The sequence below is a fragment of the Macaca thibetana genome, chromosome 16 (assembly GCF_024542745.1).
Source record: "Macaca thibetana thibetana isolate TM-01 chromosome 16, ASM2454274v1, whole genome shotgun sequence".
In the NCBI taxonomy this organism is placed as follows: domain Eukaryota; kingdom Metazoa; phylum Chordata; class Mammalia; order Primates; family Cercopithecidae; genus Macaca; species Macaca thibetana.
Window position 1 is genome coordinate 1,313,739 of NC_065593.1, and position 21,928 is coordinate 1,335,666.

The 21,928-nt window shown below is 39.4% G+C and overlaps 1 protein-coding gene across 7 annotated transcripts in view; it reads right to left on the minus strand.

Moving 5' to 3' along the window:
- CCDC144A (coiled-coil domain containing 144A) overlaps positions 1–21,928 on the minus strand; it is a 108,099-nt gene that overhangs the window by 48,577 nt on the left and 37,594 nt on the right. For all 7 annotated transcript variants that reach the window (XM_050763860.1, XM_050763856.1, XM_050763861.1 and 4 more), the window contains 2 exons: positions 21,518–21,889; positions 13,335–13,471 (listed from right to left, as the gene is read on the minus strand). In XM_050763860.1, the coding sequence (XP_050619817.1) occupies positions 13,335–13,471; positions 21,518–21,889 (509 nt within the window). The remainder of the gene's footprint in view (positions 1–13,334; positions 13,472–21,517; positions 21,890–21,928) is intronic.

Sequence of the window (21,928 nt, forward strand, 5' to 3'; positions counted from 1 at the left end):
TTCACCCATTCATTCATCCATTCAACAAATAAATACTCATTGAGCACACAATACATGCTGATGGCAATGTTGGTCCAGGGGAACATGGTTTTGATACTTTAGAACTTTATAATCCATTGTGGGTCAACTTGATTAAATATTTTTTTAAAAAACTTTATAGGCCAGGCACAATGGCTCACGCCTGTAATCCCAGCACTTTGGGAGGCTGAGGCGGGTGGATCATGAGGTCAGGAGTTCAAGATCAGCCTGGCCAAGATGGTGAAACCTCGTCTCTACTAAAAATACAAAAATTAGCCAGGCGTGGTGGCAGGCATCTGCAATCCTAGCTACTCAGGAGACTGAGGCAGGAGAATTGCTTGAACCTGGAAGGCAGAGGTTGCAGTGAGCCGAGATCGCACCACTGCACTCCAGCCTAGGTGACAGAGCAAGACTCTGTCACCAAAAAAAAAAAAAAAAAAAATCACTTTATAATCCAGAAGTAATAATCTGTGATAGATTGTCAACAGCAAGCTTTTCTAAAGTACTGGAACAAAATCTTCCCCTTCTCCTCAGAATCTAAACAACTATAAAGTTGATACACCTGACATTTTAGAGTACCTTAGCAGATCATACCTATTCATCAAGGGATGTTTAAATTCTATTCAGTATGGCCTAAGTGTTTGCATGTTTATTATCTCACAATTTAAAATAATCTGCATATGATAGTTTAAATTTTCAGTCACTATTTATATGTTCAGTTACACTAATATTTACATTTCTGAACCAATGGTGAAGGAACAAACTCTTACCATAAAACTCTACATGAATAAATACTCTAAGGACAATTAGTTTGCTAAAAATCTATAAAAGATAATGAATCAAGTTTTCAAACACTTAGACATACAAACAAAATTAAATCTCATAAACATGTTCTTCTTGTCCATATCGTTCCCAGCAGCATACAAATACACTCCAAAAGCTTCTATTTTAAAATAAAAAAGAAAGAAAATTCCCTTGAATCCCACATTCTTCTTCAGTTATCACTCATTTCTCTATTGCCTTTCCCAATAATGGTTCCCTCAAAGGGTGTCTATGCTTATCCACTACAGTCAGGGTTCCATGGCAATTATTTATTCAAACTGCTCCTTGTCAAAGTCACCAGCCCTCATCATAATCGGTCTTTCAACATTGATATAGTTGAGTATTCTCTAGCTTTGGCAGACTACACTATTCTATTTCCAGGAAAAATAATGACTGCGAATGTTCCTTCTCAGAGAAATAAAGAACTTATACATTTTAACTTATTTCATCCTCATCTATTTCACTTAAACTGCTGTCATCATCTCCTTGTAGCAGACCACGAGTTACTAAATTAGCCTTCTCAAACACTGGTGTAATCACAGACTATTTTGAGGTCCATTTTTTATTTTCATTTTTCTTTACTTCCTTGATATGTAACACAGTACCAGAAGTTAAAAAAATATATAAAAAACCAATGTTTTATAATAATTCTACTGATAATGAATAAAAAAACAATTTTGTAAAATTCCAACTCTTCCCCATCTCAATTCATTAATTTAAAAAACACAGTTGGGGGGGCGCACCCAAGATGGCCGAATAGGAACAGCTCCAGCCTCCAGCTCCCAGCGTGAGTGACACAGAAGACGGGTGATTTCTGCATTTTCAACTGAGGTACTGGGTTCATCTCACTGGGGAGTGCCGGACATTTGGTGCTGGTCAGCTGGTGCAGCCCAAGCAGTGAGAGCTGAAGCAGGGTGAGGCATCGCCTCACCTGGGAAGCACAAAGTGGAAGGGAATCCCTTTTCCTAGCCAAGGGAAACTGAGACACACAACACCTGGAAAATCGGGTAACTCACACCCTAATACTATGCTTTACCAAGGGTCTTAGCAAACGGCACACCAAGAGATTATATCCCACACCTGGCCCAGAGGGTCCCATGCCCACGGAGCCACCCTCATTGCTAGCACAGCAGTCTGAGACTTAACTGTAAGGTGGCAGTGAGGCTGGGGGAGGGGTGCCTGCCATTGCTGAGGCTTAAGTAGGTAAACAAAGCCACCAGGAAGCTCGAATTGGGTGGAGCCCACCGCAGCTCAAAGAGGCTGGCCTGCCTCTATAGACTCCTCCTCTGGGGACAGGGCATAGCTAAACAAAAAGCAGCAGAAACCTCAGCAGAGGTAAATGCCCCTGTCTGATAGCTTTGAAGAGAGCAGTGGATCTCCCAGCATGGAGGTTGAGATCTGAGAATGCACAGACTGCCTGCTCAAGTGGGTCCCTGACCCCTGAGTAGCCTAACTGGGAGACGTCCCCCACTAGGTGCAGACCGACACCTCACACATCACACGGCGTGGTATACCCCTGAGACGAAGCTTCCAGAACAAGAATCAGACAGCAACACTCGCTGTGCAGCAATATTCTGTCTTCTGCAGCCTCTGCAGCTGATACCCTGGAAAACAGGGTCTGGAGTGGACTTCAAGCAAACTCCAACAGACCTACAGCTGAGGGTCCTGACTGTTAGAAGGAAAACTAACAAACAGAAAGGAAACCCACACCAAAACCCCATCTGTACGTCACCATCATCAAAGACCAAAGGCAGATAAAACCACAAAGATGGGGAAAAATCAGTGCAGAAGAGCTGGAAATTCAAAAATTCAGAGCACGTGTCCCCCTCCAAAGGAACGCAGCTCATCACCAGCAACGGAACAAAGCTGGATGGAGAATGACTTTGACGAGTTGAGAGAAGAAGGCTTCAGTCGATCAAACTTCTCAGAGCTAAAGGAGGAACTACGTAACCAGCGCAAAGAAACTAAAAACCTTGAAAAAAGAATGGATGAATGGGTATCTAGAATAATCAATGCAGAGAAGACCTTAAAAGAACTAATAGAGATGAAAACCATAACACGAGAACTATGTGACAAATGCACAAGCTTCAGTAACTGATTTGATCAACTGGAAGAAAGAGTATCAGCGATTGAAGATCAAATGAATGAAATGAAGCAAGAAGAGAAGTGTGGAGAAAGAAACAGTAAAAAGAAATGAACAAAGCCTCCAAGAAGTATGGGATTATGTGAAAAGACCAAATCTACGTCTGATTGGTGTGCCTGAAAGTGACGGCGAAAACGGAACCAAGTTGGAAAACACTCTGCAGGATATCATCCAGGAGAACTTTCCCAACCTAGTAGGGCAGGCCAACATTCAAATCCAGGAAATACAGAGAACGCCACGAAGATACTCCTCGAGAAGAGCAACTCCAAGACACATAATTGTCAGATTCACCAAAGTTGAAATGAAGGAAAAGATGTTAAGGGCAGCCAGAGAGAAAGGTTGGGCTACACACAAAGGGAAGCCCGTCAGACTAACAGCAGATCTCTTGGCAGAAACTCTCCAAGCCAGAAGAGTGTGGGGGCCAATATTCAACATTCTTCAAGAAAAGAATTTTCAACCCAGAATTTCATATCCAGCCAAACTAAGTTTCATAAGTGAAGGAGAAATAAAATCCTTTACAGACAAGCAAATGCTTAGAGATTTTGTCACCACCAGGCCTGCCCTACAAGAGATCCTGAAGGAAGCACTAAACATGGAAAGGAACAACAGGTACCAGCCATTGCAAAAACATGTCAAAATGTAAAGTCCATCGATGCTACGAAGAAACTGCATCAACTAGCGAGCAAAATAACCAGTTAATATCATAATGACAGGATCAAGTTCACACATAACAATATTAACCTTAGATGTAAATGGACTAAATGGTCCAATTAAAAGACACAGACTGGCAAACTGGATAAAGAGTCAAGACCCATCACTTTGCTGTATTCAGGAGACCCATCTCACATGCAGAGACACACATAGGCTCAAAATAAAGGGATGGAGGAAGATCTACCAAGCAAATGGAAAACAAAAAAAAACAGGGGTTGCAATCCTAGTCTCTGATAAAACAGACTTTAAACCATCAAAGATCAAAAGAGACAAAGAAGGCCATTACATAATGGTAAAGGGATCAATTCATCGGGAAGAGCTAATATCCTAAATATATATGCACCCAATAGAGGAGCACCCAGATTCATAAAGCAAGTACTTAAGAGACTTACAAAGAGACTTAGACTTCCATACAATAATAATGGGAGACTTTAACACCCCACTGTCAACATTAGACAGATCAATGAGACAGAAAGTTAACAAGGATATCCAGGAATTGAACTCATCTCTGCACCAAGCGGACCTAATAGATATCTACAGAACTCTCCACCCCAAATCAACAGAATATACATTCTTCTCAGCACCACATCGCACTTATTCCAAAATTGACCACATAATTGGAAGTAAAGCACTCCTCAGCAAATGTACAGGAACAGAAATTGTAACAAACTGTCTCTCAGACCACAATGCAATCAAACTAGAACTCAGGACTAAGAAACTCAATCAAAACCACTCAACTACATGGAAACTGAAAAACCTGCTCCTGAATGACTACTGGGTACATGATGAATGAAGGCAGAAATAAAGATGTTATTTGAAACCAATGAGAACAAAGATACAACGTACCAGAATCCCCGGGGCACATTTAAAGCAGTGTGCAGAGGGAAATTTATAGCACTAAATGCCCACATGAGAAAGCTGGAAAGATCTAAAATTGACACTCTAGCAACACAATTAAAAGAACTAGAGAAGCAAGAGCAAACGCATTCAAAAGCTAGCAGAAGGCAAGAAATAACTAAGATCAGAGCAGAACTGAAGGAGATAGAGACACAAAACACCCTCCAAAAAATCAATGAATCCAGGAGTTGGTTTTTGAAAAGATCAACAAAATTGATAGACTGCTAGCAAGACTAATAAAGAAGAAAAGAGAGAAGAATCAAATAGATGCAATAAACAATGATAAAGGGGATATCGCCACTGACCCCACAGAAATACAAACTACCATCAGAGAATACTATAAACACCTCTATGTAAATAAACTAGAAAATCTAGAAGAAAAGGATAATTTCCTGGACACTTACACTCTCCCAAGACTAAACCAGGAAGAAGTTGAATCCCTGAATAGACCAATAGCAGGCTCTGAAATTGAGGCAATAATTAATAGCCTACCAACCAAAAAAAGTCCAGGACCAGATGGATTCACAGCTGATTTCTACCAGAGGTACAAGGAGGAGCTGGTACCATTCCTTCTGAAACTATTCCAATCAACAGAAAAAGAGGGAATCCTCCCTAACTCATTTTATGAGGCCAACATCATCCTGATACCAAAGCCTGGCAGAGACACAACAAAAAAAGAGAATTTTAGACCAATATCCCTGATGAACATCGATGCAAAAATCCTCAATAAAATACTGGCAAACCGAATCCAGCGGCACATCAAAAAGCTTATCCACCATGATCAAGTGGGCTTCATCCCTGGGATGCAAGGTTGGTTCAACATATGCAAATCAATAAACATAATCCAGCATATAAACAGAACCAAAGACAAAAACCACATGATTATCTCAATAGATGCAGAAAAGGCCTTTGACAAAATTCAACAGCCCTTCATGCTAAAAACTCTTAATAAACTCGGTATTGATGGAACATATCTCAAAATAATAAGAGCTATTTATGACAAACCCACAGCCAATATCATACTGAATGGGCAAAAACTGGAAGCATTCCCTTTGAAAACTGGCACAAGACAGGGATGCCCTCTCTCACCACTCCTATTCAACATAGCGTTGGAAGTTCTGGCCAGGGCAATCAGGCAAGAGAAAGAAATCAAGGGTATTCAGTTAGGAAAAGAAGAAGTCAAACTGTCCCTCTTTGCAGATGACATGATTGTATATTTAGAAAACCCCATCATCTCAGCCCAAAATCTCCTTAAGCTGATAAGCAACTTCAGCAAAGTCTCAGGATACAAAATCAATGTGCAAAAATCACAAATATTCTTATACACCAGTAACAGACAAACAGAGAGCCAAATCATGAATGAACTTCCATTCACAATTGCTTCAAAGAGAATAAAATACCTAGGAATCCAACTTACAAGGGATGTGAAGGACCTCTTCAAGGAGAACTACAAACCACTGCTCAGTGAAATAAAAGAGGACACAAACAAATGGAAGAACATACCATGCTCATGGATAGGAAGAATCAATATCATGAAAATGGCCAAACTGCCCAAGGTAATTTACAGATTCAATGCTATCCCCATCAAGCTACCAATGAGTTTCTTCACTGAATTGGAAAAACCTGCTTTAAAGTTCATATGGAACCAAAAAAGAGCCCACATCGCCAAGACAATCCTAAGTCAAAAGAACAAAGCTGGAGGCATCATGCTACCTGACTTCAAACTATACTATAAGGCTACAGTAACCAAAACAGCATGGTACTGGTAAGAAAACAGAGATATAGACCAATGGAACAGAACAGAGTCCTCAGAAATAATACCACACATCTACAGCCATCTGATCTTTGACAAAGCTGAGAAAAACAAGAAATGGGGAAAGGATTCCCTATATAATAAATGGTGCTGGGAAAATTGGCTAGCCATAAGTAGAAAGCTGAAACTGGACCCTTTCCTTACTCCTTATACGAAAATTAATTCAAGATGGATTAGAGACTTAAATGTTAGACCTAATACCATAAAAACCCTAAAAGAAAACCTAGGTAATACCATTCAGGACATAGGCATGGGCAAGGACTTCATGTCTAAAACACCAAGAGCAACGGCAACAAAAGCCAAAATTGACAACTGGGATCTAATTAAACTACAGAGCTTCCGCACAGCAAAAGAAACTACCATCAGAGTGAACAGGCAAACTACAGAATGGGAGAAAATTTTTGCAATCTACTCATCTGACAAAGGGCTAATATCCAGAACCTACAAAGAACCCAAACAAATTTACAAGAAAAAAACAAACAACTCCATCAAAAAGTGGGCAAAGGATATGAACAGACATTTCTCAAAAGAAGACATTCATACAGCCAACAGACACATGAAAAAATGTTCGTCATCACTGGCCATCAGAGAAATGCAAATCAAAACCACAATGAGATACCATCTTACACCAGTTAGAATGGCAATCATTAAAAAGTCAGGAAACAACAGGTGCTGGAGAGGATGTGGAGAAATAGGAACACTTTTACACTGTTGGTGGGACTGTAAACTAGTTCAACCATTATGGAAAACAGTATGGCGATTCCTCAAGGATCTAGAACTAGAAGTACCATATGACCCAGCCATCCCATTACTGGGTATATACCCAAAGGATTATAAATCATGCTACTATAAAGACACATGCACACGTATGTTCATTGCGGCACTATTCACAATAGCAAAGACTTGGAATCAACCCAAATGTCCATCAGTGACAGACTGGATTAAGAAAATGTGGCACATATACACCATGGAATACTATGCAGCCATAAAAAAGGATGAGTTTGTGTCCTTTGTAGGGACATGGATGCAGCTGGAAACCATCATTCTCAGCAAACTATTGCAAGAACAGAAAACCAAACACCACATGTTCTCACTCATAGGTGGGAATTGAACAATGAGATCACTTGGACACAGGAAGGGGAGCATCACACACCGGGTCCTATTGTGGGGAGGGGGTGGGGGGGAAGGATAGCATTAGGAGATACCTAATGTAAATGACGAGTTAATGGGTACAGCGCACCGATATGGCACATGTATACATATGTAACAAACCTGTACATTGTGCACATGTACCCTAGAACTTAAAGTATTAAAAAAAAAACAGTTATGAATTACTAACATATAAAGAAATATATATTTCCTGCCTCAAAAACCATGTAATATGCAATTATGATACAATGTGTAGTTTAAGAGTTGATATATGAAAAGTTATATTTTAACACAAGGAAGGCATTACAGAAGAGGCAAAATATAAGAGGAGTTTACCAGGGAAAAACAGAGAAAACTACTGCACTTGGAGAGTGGAATGAGAGCACAAAGATTAGTCCCATGGAGTCTAGGTGTTTCCTAGGAACTTGAATGGAAAAGTGTAAAACACAAGGAAAGTAAGAATGGAAGATGAATGCTACATTAAAAAGCTGGAGTCAGCTGGGCGCGGTGGCTCATGCCTGTAATCCTAGCACTTTGGGAGGCTGAGGCAGGTGGATCATGAGGTCAATAGATCAAGACCATCCTGGCCAACATGGTGAAATCCCGTCTCTACTAAAAATACAAAAATTAGCTGGGCTTGGTGGCGCGCCTGTAGTTCCAGCTGCTCAGGAGGCTGAGGCAGGAGAATTGCTTGAACCCGGGAGCCAGAGGTTGCAGTGAGCTGAGATCGCCACCACACTCCAGCCCTGCGAAAGAGTGAGACTCCATCACAGAGGGAAAAAAAAAAAGCTGGAGTCCACTGGACACAGGCAATGACTCTTACACATGAAACTCATATTTAGATCTGTGCTATGTTTTGGGTTTTGTTTTTTAAATATAATAATGTTTAAACAGTTTAAACAAAGTTTTAAAAATAACAGGCACATATTACATGAAAGAAATCAGGAAAATGTCTTGGGAAGAAAAAAATCTTACTGTTAAAATTCCTAAATGTTATTATAGTCATTATATATAGTTCAAAAATAGCAATATTCTGATTAGTTATAACAGTTTGTTTGAAAATAAAATAATTTGATAAATTTCCTACATGTTTAGTCTAGTATTAATCTTAATATAAAAAGCTGGATTTGTCAGCAGAACATTGTAATTTTTTTAATGAAGTAAACACACATTATATCACTATCATTGCATGGAACAGAATGTGAACCAAAAAAAAGATTAAGGAATAAAAAAAGAATATTGCTATCGTATAACTACATACATTAACAAAGAGACAAACATTTCCCACTGGAGATTATGTTAGGAGTTTAGCAGAAGTCTCTGAAAATAAAAACTGAAACAAAACTAATAATTGCTTTTTGTTTGTTTTTAACTATGTACAGAATTCTTCTGGTTAAGATTAAGCATCAAAAAAAAAAAAACGGATCTTCCTGAGAGCAATTATTAAACAATTCCTCTTGATCCACACTTCTAAATTAAGTCTACAGTTCTGGAATATGAAATCATTTTCATTTTAAACATAGTTGATGGAAGGCAACTTTTAAACAGAAAACTGCAGTTTAAAGTTGCCTCAAACTTAGGAAAGAACTGACCTGTAGCCATGGTAGTAACAAGCAACCACCCACAGCCAGTTGTAAATACAGTCAATCAATCAGTGACCATTAGCCTCTCTCACCAACCAGTATCAATGTGGGCCACTTGCTTCTGAAAGACAGCCAATCAAACACAAACTCACTCCAATCCACAAGCCTGGAGTGTTAACCAACCCACAGCAGCCTTGCTCGGACAGCCATGTTTCTCCAGATTATGTCAACCCTCTTATGCCGCTGAGAGTCCGCCAATCCTTCAAGTCTGCTCCTCCCACAACCCTATGTAAGATCAACAGCTGCTCTGTCAGAATACAGAGTGCCTGATGAGCATAACTCTCTTCTAGAAAGCTATACATTCCAACTTGGTCTTTTAACTTCAAATACTGAAGGTTCATAATCACTTGGAAACAATCTTTAAGTCCATCAAATTTACCACCCTTATATTTAATTTTCTTTATAAATTACCAGTGAAATTTGTAACTCCTTTGATCCATTTTATCGTAAGTAAAACTATCATGATTATTAGTAAAAGTATAGTGAGTAACCACAATATTGAGCTTTTCTCTCTAAATGGAAAACTATTAACATAAAGAATGTAGCTTATTATGAAGAGCCAAAAAATCCAAAAATGCATATAATTGCTAGGCAAAAGTGTTAGAATGAGCCAATGTCAAATCTTTTTTTTTCTTTTTTTTACGTGAGAAACAGTCTAATGTTTAAAACAATATGCTGAAGGGTAAACTCCACTTGCTCATATAATAAATATTTATTGAGTAGAAACTTATTGCAAGTTAGGCCCTACTCCTACTGATGGGAGTGAAATAAACACAATAACAGTACATAGATTAGGCAAAATATACAATGTTAGGGGAGAAAAACTAAAGCAGGAAAATGAAATGTTTACAGGTTTGAGAGGAGGGGTGGTGGGAATTTTAGGATGGCCAGAAAAGTCCTTACTGAGAAAGTGGCTTTGAAGTAAAGAACTGAAGGAATGGAAAGAGAAAGCCAGGAGGCTAGCTGAGGAAAAGGCATCCCAGACACACACAGGGAACTGCCCAGTACAGACGTGTGCCTGGAGTTTTTACGCAATAGTGATATAGATAAGGAAGAGCAAGAAGTTCAGCGTGGCTGAAGCAGAGAAAAGGGAATAAGAAACAGAAGTTTAAGTGCGAGAGGTAATGGGGCATATTGTGTGTTGCCTTCTAGGTATGAGGAGGAACCCTGACACATACTCGGAGTGAAATAAGAGGCAATCAGATGGGTCTGAGCAGAGGAACAACATCATCTGACTTAGGTTTTAAATACGGCCACTGAGTTAAGGATTGATGAAAAGAGGATTCTTTTAAAAAACAGAAAGACCAATTAACAGTCTATTACACTCATCTAGATAGCAGATGGTGGTGGCTTGGACATGAAAGCTATGACTGGCTTCTGGATATATTCTTCAGGTACTCCTGACAAGATCTGCTGATAGACTAGATGTGAGGTGTCAGAGAGAGAGGTGAGTCAAGGATGACACCTTGGTTTCTAGCAGAGCAATTGCAAGAGTTACCATTAATGCAAACAGGAGACTATGAGAGGGGTAGGTATGAGAAAGAAAAAATCGGTACTCCAATCTTGGGCCTGGTAAGTTTGTGATACCCAACAGTTCATGACCAACCAAACAGAGATGTCAAGTACGTAGGTTGGTATAGAAGTCTGGAATTAAGGAGAGAGATCTAGGCTGCAGACGCGCATTTGAAAATCATTAGCACACACAAGGTAGTAAAAGTCGTGAGAGGAAAGTCATGAGTCCTGGGACATATCAATGTGTAAAAGGTGGGATATGAGAATAAAGCAAAACAGACTACGACAGATGAAATAGAAAGGCAGGAAGAAAAGCCAGGAGAGCGAGTGAGATCCTGAAAGCCAAGTGAAGATACTGTTATGGAGAAGAGAGTTTTCCATTGGATCCAATATTGTTGACAGGTTAAATAAAATGAGATCTAAGGAAACAATGTCTAGATTTACAAATCAGTGGTAAATTTGAGAACAACAATCTTGGAAGAGTGGTGGGAGTGAAAATTACTGGTGTCTGCTCAAGAGTGAATGGACAGGAAATCTGAATCCACGAGTATAAACCATTCTTTCAAGGCCAACATACCTAGGGGCATGACTGTAGATGATCTAATTTTCTTCTTGTTTAGCTGTATTTTTCAATTCTTATATAACTATATACTATATTTTTACCCTTTAAAAGTTTTTAAAATTATATCTATATGACATTTTTGAAATGCCAGATGAAGGTATTAAATAACAAATTCATTAACTCATAAAACCAAAAAGCCTCTTGAACATTACTAGATTATATAAGCTGATTATCATTTTGCTCCTGCTTACACATAAAGACCAAGGAAGACTAAAAGTTTCAGAAGAAGTATTTCTTGCTTAATAAAAAGCATCTAATTCTAGAATATTTTATACTCATCAAATATACAAAATAATAGTCGAAATATGGAATTCTATAATAAGAATAAAAGGGGACAAGTGCAGAAAATAATCTTATTTTGTAAACCAAATTTGTTGAAATTATATGAAGCCACTGTTGAAAAATATGGTGTGTTTCCTACTGAAATACATTATCTTTTAACAGGAAGGATAATGGCAAGCATGTAGGGTACCTTTAAAAAGAGGATTCACTGCATAACAGCACCTTGGTTTTAGCCCAAGGATCAGCAAATTGGTGCTTGTAAGCCAAATCCAGCCCACTGCCTGTTTTCATAAGGAAATTTCCTTGAAACACAGCCACACTTATTCACTTTACAATTCACAAAGCTTAAAATATTTACTAACTGGCTCTTTACAAAAAGAGCCGTCCAACTCTTGGTTCAGTAGATCTGAGATCCTCTGATATATTTTAGTAAGTTTTACCCAATATATTGAAATGCTTATACGGAATATGAATCCCCATGTGCAATCTCTTGGCAATATTCAAGTTAATTTGAGGATCTGGTGTTTCAGCACTCACACATTGAGAACAAAAAACAAAAAATGTAATAACTAGCAATTCTGTTGCACACAAGGTACAGTGTCAATGTAGCATGTAGCTAGCTGCTTCTTATAACTCAGCAGATATTACAAGAATTCCAACAAAACTGGCTTAAGATGTGTCATCAAACTAAAGTCTTTAAATATACTTTAATTTTGAAATAATCAGTACAGTCCAGGTCTAACAACTTCATTTATCAAAATGATTGCATACTACATTATTTTCTGGGAATGACAACTATACCATTTCTTTATTGCTAAGGATTTAGGCTATCTCCAACTTTTTGATATTACAATGCTATAATAAATATCCTTATACATAAGTATATATGTAACATATATAAATATCCTTAACATATCATATATACTTAATATTATATATATTTAACATATTAACCTATTGTATATTATATATTATATTGTATATTATATACTACATGTAATAAATGTCCTTAACAAATATGTGTATGTGTTTACACAAGTCATATTTTCCTGTAGGATCTCGTCCCAAAAGTGAAGTTGTTAGGTTAAAGAAGTGACATATTTGAAATTTTGATACATGCTACTAAATTACCCTGGAAAAAGGATTCATCAATTTCATTTAACAGCAGTGTATGAAAATGCCATCTTCACATTTGCCAATATTTCCTATTTTTTAAGTAAAATATCAATATGATTGGAAAATATGGTATTTCATTGTTCATTTACATTTTTCTGATAACCAAGGAAGGCTTAATATCCTAGTAAAAGTATAAAATTTGTTCATCATGAATATTAGCCCAAATTTGGATTCATTTCATAGCACATAATTGTCTCCTGTTTTTGTTGTTGTTGTTGTTGTTGTTGTTTTGAGATGGAGTTTCACTCTTTTGCCCAGGCTGGAGTGCAATGGCGTGATCACAGCTCACTGCAACCTCCACCTCCTGAGTTAAAGCAATTCCCCTGCCTCAGGCTCCTAAGTAGCTGGGATTACAGGCATGCACCACTACACTTGGCTAATTTTGTATTTTTGTTAGAGGTGGGGTTTCATCATGTTGGTCAGGCTGGTCTTGAACTCCTGACCTCAGATGATTCACCTGCCTTGGCCTCCCAAAGTGCTGGGATGACAGGTGTGAGCCATCGCGCCTGGCCAAATGTCTCCTGTTAAATGTTGGTATAGGCTTACCTGTCATGCCCTTTCTTCTTCTTCCTAGGAAACTGCTGATTTAGTCCATCATCATTATTGCCAGCAGCAGCACCATGAGCTGGGTTTCCTGATAATTCTGTGCTATTACTTCTCTGCTTTTCCACTTCTTCTTCAACCTTGAGTGAGAGTTTGATGATAAGGACAAGTGTTACTGCTTTATTCAATGCAAATAACTTTTTTCTGTTTTCATTGATTTCATCACTTGACTCAGTTTAATTATCATAATTTTAGTCATTAAAATATTTGGTGTTTAATTTGATCATATCTGGAACTATCATCATATAATTGTAATTGTTATAATTTTATCATCAACATTTTTGTAAAGTTGGCTTCATTTCTGTTTCAATGAATGAGACAGAATTTTCCAAAATTTAAACAAGGGCCCTTCTTAATTTTGTGCTTTTATTCCCAACCACCCTGCACTATGTATTATGAATTTTTACCTCATTTGACTGGCACAAATACAGAAATAAGAAGACAAAGACACAAAGCATGTCTTCTTCTGTCTTTGCCACTTGGCTTTCACATTAAACAGCCAGATTGAGAGGATACAACACTGTGGGGCTTTAGGAACAGAAAGGAAGCTTCCCCTTTTCTGCACTAAGCTATTCTTTTCTTCCACTAACTTTTGTCTTTTTTTTTTTTCATTTGAATCCTGGGATATCAAAAAGGTAAAGGAGCTTACTGAAATACAAGTCCACTGCAACACAAAAAGCAGAGTGAAACTGCTGAGTTGGTGTGGAATTCTGAAAATGAGATGCTTCCCAAATTTCACATTCAATAGCCATAAAAATCTATAGCTGGAGGATATACAGTATAAGAATCTACTTTAGCCCACTGTCTATTGATGACTGGGCTAAACCCAAAAAAGAGTAAATGATAGATCCAAACACCTAAAGTGCCATTACCTAGCATTTTGTGGCACCAAAAGAAACGATACAATTCCATAATGCTGAATCAGACAAATTCTACAAATTAATCAGATAGGTTAAAAGTGTGACTTAGGCAAAATAATTCAATGCCTTGGCAAAGGGTGGGAGGACTGCCCAAATGAATGTAGAAGACTCAGCTGTTCACATTAGCATCATATATTAAGTTTTCGGTGAGCATTTATGCAATTTATATGGAAAAATATATATGGCAAAACTTAATGTACTTTAATAAGCAACAAAACATAGAAGTGTGATTCAAAAGAAATAGTACAGAGTGGTTATATTAACAAATATGTTGGGCTTCTCTTCTAAGACAGCCAGACAGGAAGAGCTATGGTTTGCAGCACCAAGAGTGATCAACGCAGAAGATGGGTGATTTCTGCATTTCCAACTGAGGTAACTGGTTCACCTCACTGGGACTGGCTGGACAGTTGGTGCAGCCTACAGAAGGCAAGCCGAAGTAGGGCGGGCCATTGCCTCACCCGGAAAGCGCAAGGGGTCGGGGGATTTCCCTTTCCTAGCCAAGGGAAGCCATGACAGACAGTACATGGAAAAACAGGACACTCCTGCCCAAATACTGTGCTTTTTCAATGGTCTTAGCAAACAGCACACCAGGAGATTATATCCCGCACCTGGCACGGTGGGTCCCACACCCATGGAGGCTTGCTCACTGCTAGCACAGGAGTCTGAGATCGACCTGCCAGGCTACAGCCTGGCAGGGAAAGGGGTATCTGCCATTGCTGAGGCTTGGGTAGGTAAACAAAATAGCCGGAGAAGCTCAAACTGCGTGAAGCCCATCACAGCTCACCAAGGCCTACTGCCTCTACACTCTATCTCTGGGGGCAGGGCATAGTTGAACAAAAGGCAGCAGAAAATTCTGCAGACTTAAACCTCCCTGTCTGACAGCTCTGAACACAGCAGTGGTTCTCCGAGCATGGTGTTTGAGCTCAGAAAATGGACAGAATGCCTCCTCCATAGGTCCCTGACCCCTGGATAGCCTATCTGGAAGACACCTCCCAGTAGGGGCTGACTGACACCTCATACAGGCAGGTGCCCCTCTGGGACGAAGTTTCCAGAGGAAGTATCAGGCAGCAATATTTGCTGTTCTGCAATATTTGCTGTTCTGCAGCCTCCGTTGGTGATACCCAGGCAAACAGCATCTGAAGTGGACCTCCAGTAAACTCCATCAGACCTGCAGCTCACGGAACTGACTGTTAGAAGGAAAACTAACAAACAGATAGGAATAGCATCAACATCAGCCAAAAGGACATCCACACCAAAACCCCATCTGTAGGTCACCAACATCATAGACCAAAGGTAGATAAAACCACAAAGATGGGGAGAAACCAGAGCAGAAAAGCTGAAAATTCTAAAAACCAGACTACTTCTTCTCTGAAGGATTGCAGCTCCTCACCAGCAAAGGAACAAAGCTGGACAGAGAACAACTGACCAGCTGACAAAAGTAGCCTTCAGAAGGTCGGTAATAACAAACTTCTCCGAGCTAAAGGATGATGTTCAAACCCTTCAAGAGGAAGTTAAAAACCTTGAAAAAAGATTAGATAAATGGCTAACTAGAATAAACAGTATAGAGAAGACCTTAAATGACCTGACGGAGCTGAAAACCATGGCATGAGAACTACGTGAGGCATGCACAAGTGATTCCATCAAGTGGAAGAAAAGGTATCAGTGATTGAAGATCAGTTTAATGAAATAAAGTGAGAAGAGAAGTTTAGAGAAAAAAGAGTAACAAGAAATGAACAAAGCTCCCAAGAAATATGGGACTATGTGAAAAGACCAAATCTACGTTTGATTGGTGTACCTGAAACTGATGGGGAGAATGGAACCAAGTTGGAAAACACTCCTCAGGATATTATCCAGGAGAACTTCCCCAACCTAGCAAGGCAGGCCAACATTTAAATTCAGGAAACACAGAGACCACCACAAAGGTACTCCTCGAGAAGAGCATCCCCAAGACACATAATTCTCAGATTCACCAAGGTTGAAATGAAGGAAAAAGTGTTAAGGGCAGTCAGAGAGAGAGAGATCGGGTTACCCACAAAGGGAAGTCCATCAGACTAACTGTGGGTCCAGAAGAGAGTGGGGGCTAATATTTAACATTCTTAAAGAATTTTCGACCCAGAATTTCATATCCAGCCAAACTAAGCTTCATAAGTGAAGGATAAATAAAATCCTTTACAGACAAGCAAATGTGGAGAGATTTTGTCACCATTTTGCCTGCCTTGCCTTACAAGAGATCCTGAAGGAAGCACTAAACATGCAAAGGAACAACCTGTACCAGCTACTACAAAAACATGCCAAATTGTAAAGACCATCAATGCTAGGAAGAAACTGCATCAACTAACAGGCAAAATAACCAGCTAACATCGTAATGACAGGATCAAATTCACATGTAACAATATTATCCTTAAATGTAACTGGGCTAAATGCCCCAATTAAAAGACACAGACTAGCAAATTGGATAAAGAGTCAAGACCCATCAGTGTGCTGTATTCAGGAGACTCATCTCACATGCAGAGACACACATAGGCTCAAAATAAATGGATGGAGGAAGATCTGCCAAGCAAATGCAAAGGCAAAAAGAGCAGGGGTTGCAATCCTAGTCTCTGATAAACCAGACTTTAAACTAAAAAAGATCAAAATGGACAAAAAAAGGCCATTATATAATGGTAAAGGGATCAATTCAACAAGAAACACTAACTACCCTACATATATATGCACCCAATATAGGAGCACCCAGATTCATAAAGCAAGTTCTTAGAGACCTACGAACAGACTTAGACTCCCACACAATAATAATGTGAGACTTTAACACCCCACTGTCAATATTAGACAGATCAATGAGACAGAAGGTTAACAAGGATATCCAAGACTTGAACTCAGCTCTGCATCAAGCATACCTAATAGACATCTACAGAACTCTCCACCCAAAATCAACAGAATATACATTCTTCTCAGCACCACATCACACTTATTCCAAAACTGACCACAGAGTTGCAAGTAAAGCACTCCTCAGCAAATGTAAAAGAACAGAAATCACAACAAACTGTCTCTCAGACCATGGTGCAATCAAATTAGAACTCGAGATTAAGAAACTCACTCCAAACCGCACAACTACATAGAATCTGAAAAATCTGCTCTTAAATGACTACTGGGTAAATAAGGATATGAAGGCAGAAATAAAGATTTTTTTTTTAAACCAACGAGAACAAAGACACAATGTAGCAGAATCTCTGGGACACATTTAAAGCAGTGTGTAGAGAGAAATTTATAGCACTAAAAGTCCACAAGAGAAAGCTGGAAAGATCTAAAATTGATACCCTAACATCACAATTAAAAGAACTAGGGAAGTAAGAGCAAACACATTCAAAAACTAGCAGAAGGCAAGAAATAACTAAGATCAGAGCAGAACTGAAGGAGACAGACACACAAAAAAAAGCCCTTCAAAAAATCAACGAATCCAGGAGCTGGTTTTTCGAAAAGATCAACAAAATTGATAGAATGCTAGCAAGACTAATGAAGAAAAGAGAGAAGAATCAAATAGACTCAATAAAAAACGATAAAGGGGATATCACCACCAATCACACAGATATACAAACTACCATCAGAGAATACTATAAACACCTCTATGCAAATAAACTAGAAAATCTAGAAGAAATGGATAAATTCCTGGACACATACACCCTCCCAAGACTAAACCAGGAAGAAGTTGAATCTCTGAATAGACCAATAAAAGGCTGTGAAATTGAGGCTATAATCAATAGCCTACCAACCAAAATAAGTCCAACACCAGATGGTTCACAGCCAAATTATACCAGAGGTACAAAGAGGAGACGGTACCAATCCTTCTGAAAGTATTCCAATCAATAGAAAAAGAGAGAATCCTCCCTAACTCATTTTATGAGGCCAGCATCATCCTGATACCAAAGCCTGGCAGTGACACAACAAAATAAAAAGATTTTTAGATCAATATTCCTGATGAATATCAATGCAAAAACCCTCAATAAGATACTGGCAAACCGAATCCAGCAGCACATTAAAAAGCTTATCTACCATGATCAAGTCGGCTTCATCCCTGGGATACAAGGCTGCTTCAACAAATGCAAATCAATAAACGTAATCCATCACATAAATAGAACCAATGACAGAAACCACGATTATCTCAAATAGATGCAGAAAAGGCCTTCGACAAAATTCAATAGCCCTTCATGCTAAAAACTCTCAATAAACTAGGTACTCATGGGACGTACCTCAAAATAATAAGAGCTAATTATGACAAGCCCACAGCCAATATCATATGGAATGGGCAAAAACTGGAAGCATTCACTTTGAAAACTGGCACAAGACAGGAATGTCCTCTATTACCACTCTTACTCAAAATAGTGTTGGAAGCTCTGGCCAGGGCATTCAAGGCAAGAGAAAGAAATAAACGGTATTCAATTAGGAAAAGAGGAAGTCAAATTCTCCCTGTTTGCAGATGACATGATTGTATACTTACAAAACCCCATTGCCTCAGTCCACAATCTCCTTAAACTGATAAGCAACTTCAATGAAGTCTCAGGATACAAAATCAATGTGCAAAAATCACAAGCATTCCTATACACCAATAACAGACAAACAGAGCCAAATCATGAGTGAACTCCCATTCACAATTGCTACAAAGAGAATAAAACACCAAGGTATCCCACTTACAAAGAATGTGAAGGACCTCTTCAAGGAGAACTACAAACCACTGCCCCATGAAATAAAGGATGACACAAACAAATGGAAGAACATTCCATGCTCATGGACAGGAACAGTCAGTATTGTGAAAATGGCTATACTACTCAAGGTATTTTATAGATTCAATGCCATCCCCATCAAGCTACCAATGACTTTCTTCACAGACCTGGAAAAAACTACTCTAAAGTTCATATAGAACCACAAATGAGCCCACATTGCCAGGACAATACTAAGCAAAAAGCACAAAGCTGGAGGCATCACACTACCTGACTTCAAACTACACTGCAAGCCTACAGTAACCAAAACACCATGGTACTGCTACGAAAACAGAGATATAGACCAAAGGAACAGAACAGAGGCCTCAGAAATAACACCACACATCTACAACCATCTGATCTTTGACAAACCTGACAAAAACAAGAAATGCGGAAAGGATTCCCTGTTTCATAATGGTGCTGGGAAAACTGGCTAGCCATATGTAGAACGCTGAAACTGGATCCCTTCCTTACACCTTAGACACAAATTAATTCAAAGACTTAATTGTTAGACCTAAAACCATGAAAACCTTAGAAGAAAACCTAGGCAATACCATTCAGGACACAGGCATGGGCAAGGACTTCATGACTAAAACACAAAAAGCAATGGTAACAAAAGACAAAATAGACAAAGGGGATCTAATCAAACTAAACAGCTTCTGCACAGCAAAAGAAACTACCATCAGAGTGAACACGCAACCTACAGAACGGAAGAAAATGTGTGCAATCTACTCATCTGACAAAGGGCTTATATCCAGAGTCTACAAAGAACTTAAACAACTTTACAAGAAAAACACAACAACCCCATCAAAGAGTGGGCAAAGGATATGACAGACACTGCTCAAAAGAAGACATTTATGCAGCCAACAGACACATGAAAACATGCTCATCATCACTGGTCATCAGAGAAACGCAAATCACAACCACAATGAGATACCATCTCACACCAGTTAGAACAGCGATCATTAAAAAGTCAGGAACCAACAGGTCCCTAAGAGGATGTAGAGAAATACGAACACTTTTACATTGTTGGTGGGAGTGTAAACTAGTTCAACCATTGTGGAAGACAGTGTGACTTTCCCTCAGGGATCTAGAACTAGAAATACCATTTGACTCAACTATCCCATTACTGGGTATATACCCAAAGGATTATAAATCATGCTACTATAAGGACACACGCACACGTATGTTCATTGTGGCACTATTCACAATGGCAAAGACTTGGAACCAACCCAAATGTCCATCAATGATAGACTGGATAAAGAAAATGTGGCACATAAACACTGTGGAATACTATGCAGCCATAAAAAAGGATGAGTTCATGTCCTTTGCAGGGACATGGATGAAGCTGGAAACCATTATTCTGAGCAAACTGTCACAAGGACAGAAAACCAAACACCGCATGTTCTCACTCATAGTTGGGAATTGAACAATGAGAACACTTGGACACAGGGTGGGGAATGTCACACACCAGGACCTGTCATGGGGTGGGGGAAAGGGGGAGGGATAGCATTAAGAGAAATACCTAATGTAAATGACAACTTAGTGGGTACAGCAATCCAACATGGGACATGTATACCCATGTCACAAACCTGCACATTGTGCACATATACCCTGCAATTTAAAGTATAATTAAAAAAAAAAAATACATCAAGGCAGAAGAAGTGAGACAAGACGGGGAAGGGGCGGAATTGCTGGCACGAAGGAGGAATTTTACAGTGTGAGAGAGGAAAAGGAGGGGGACAGGAGGAGAGGAAAGAAAAGGGAAAGGGGAGGGGAAGGGAAGAGGAGAGGAAGTGAGAAGGAAAGGGGGAGGAGGAAGCTGGGGAGGGGCGCAGAATGGACTTTGAATCTCACACGTGACATAGCACCCTATGCAACAGACAAACTATGTCTGGAATTTCCTACCTGTAAGCAATACCATTGAACCCAGATACGGCTCTTAAGTTAATGTTCAGTCACACATGTTCCAGTCGGAGCTCTTAAATGAACTTTAAAAGACACAAGTCTAGGCCAGGAGCAGTGGCTCATGCCTGTAATAATCCCAGCACTTTGAGAGGCCGAGGCAGGTGGATCACCTGAGGTCAGGAGTTCAAGACCAATCTGGTCAACATGGCGAGATCCCTCTCTACTAAAAATACAAAAATTAGCCAGGTGTGGTGGCTCATGCCCCTAATTCCAGCTACTCAGGAGACTGAGGAACAAGTATCACTTCAACCTGGGAGGTGGAGGCTGCAGTGAGCCAAGATCGTGCCACTGCATTCCAGCCTGGGTGACAGAGAGACTCTGTCAAAAAAAAAAAAAAAAAAAAAAAAAAAAAAAAAAGACAAAAGTCTATTATTAGTTTGAAAAGTCTCCTTCTGGTGGTATTTTCCCCACCCTCTACATGCATAAAATTCCCCTATTGCACAATACTCTCAAAGCGCTGGGGGAGATTTAAAAGCATTACACTTACCAAGGGATACACCCAGGCACTTTCATCCTTTTGAAACAGGGTGTCGTCTGTGGTGCTGGACATCAGTGATGGCCGGGAGATCCCTGCTTTGGACTGGATGTCACATACTCTCCTTTCTTGTCCCTCCTCTCTGCTTTCTGGCTCCAAGTCCCTTCTTTCTCGTCCCAGTTCATCTTGGGGCATCTGGTGGGTTATCTCCTGAAGTTCTCCCGAGGGCTGCCTTGCAGGGGAACTAATCTGCTGTTCCTCAGGACTGATTTGATCCAAATCAAGAAATTCAAGATCTGTGCTCAGGACCCTTAAAAGCTCATCTGCATCCTCTGCATCCTCTGATTGTAAGGAAGGCTCTGACTCGCTATGTCTCTGGGATTTCTTTAAAAAGAAATAAAAGATCATGATTCCACATACAGT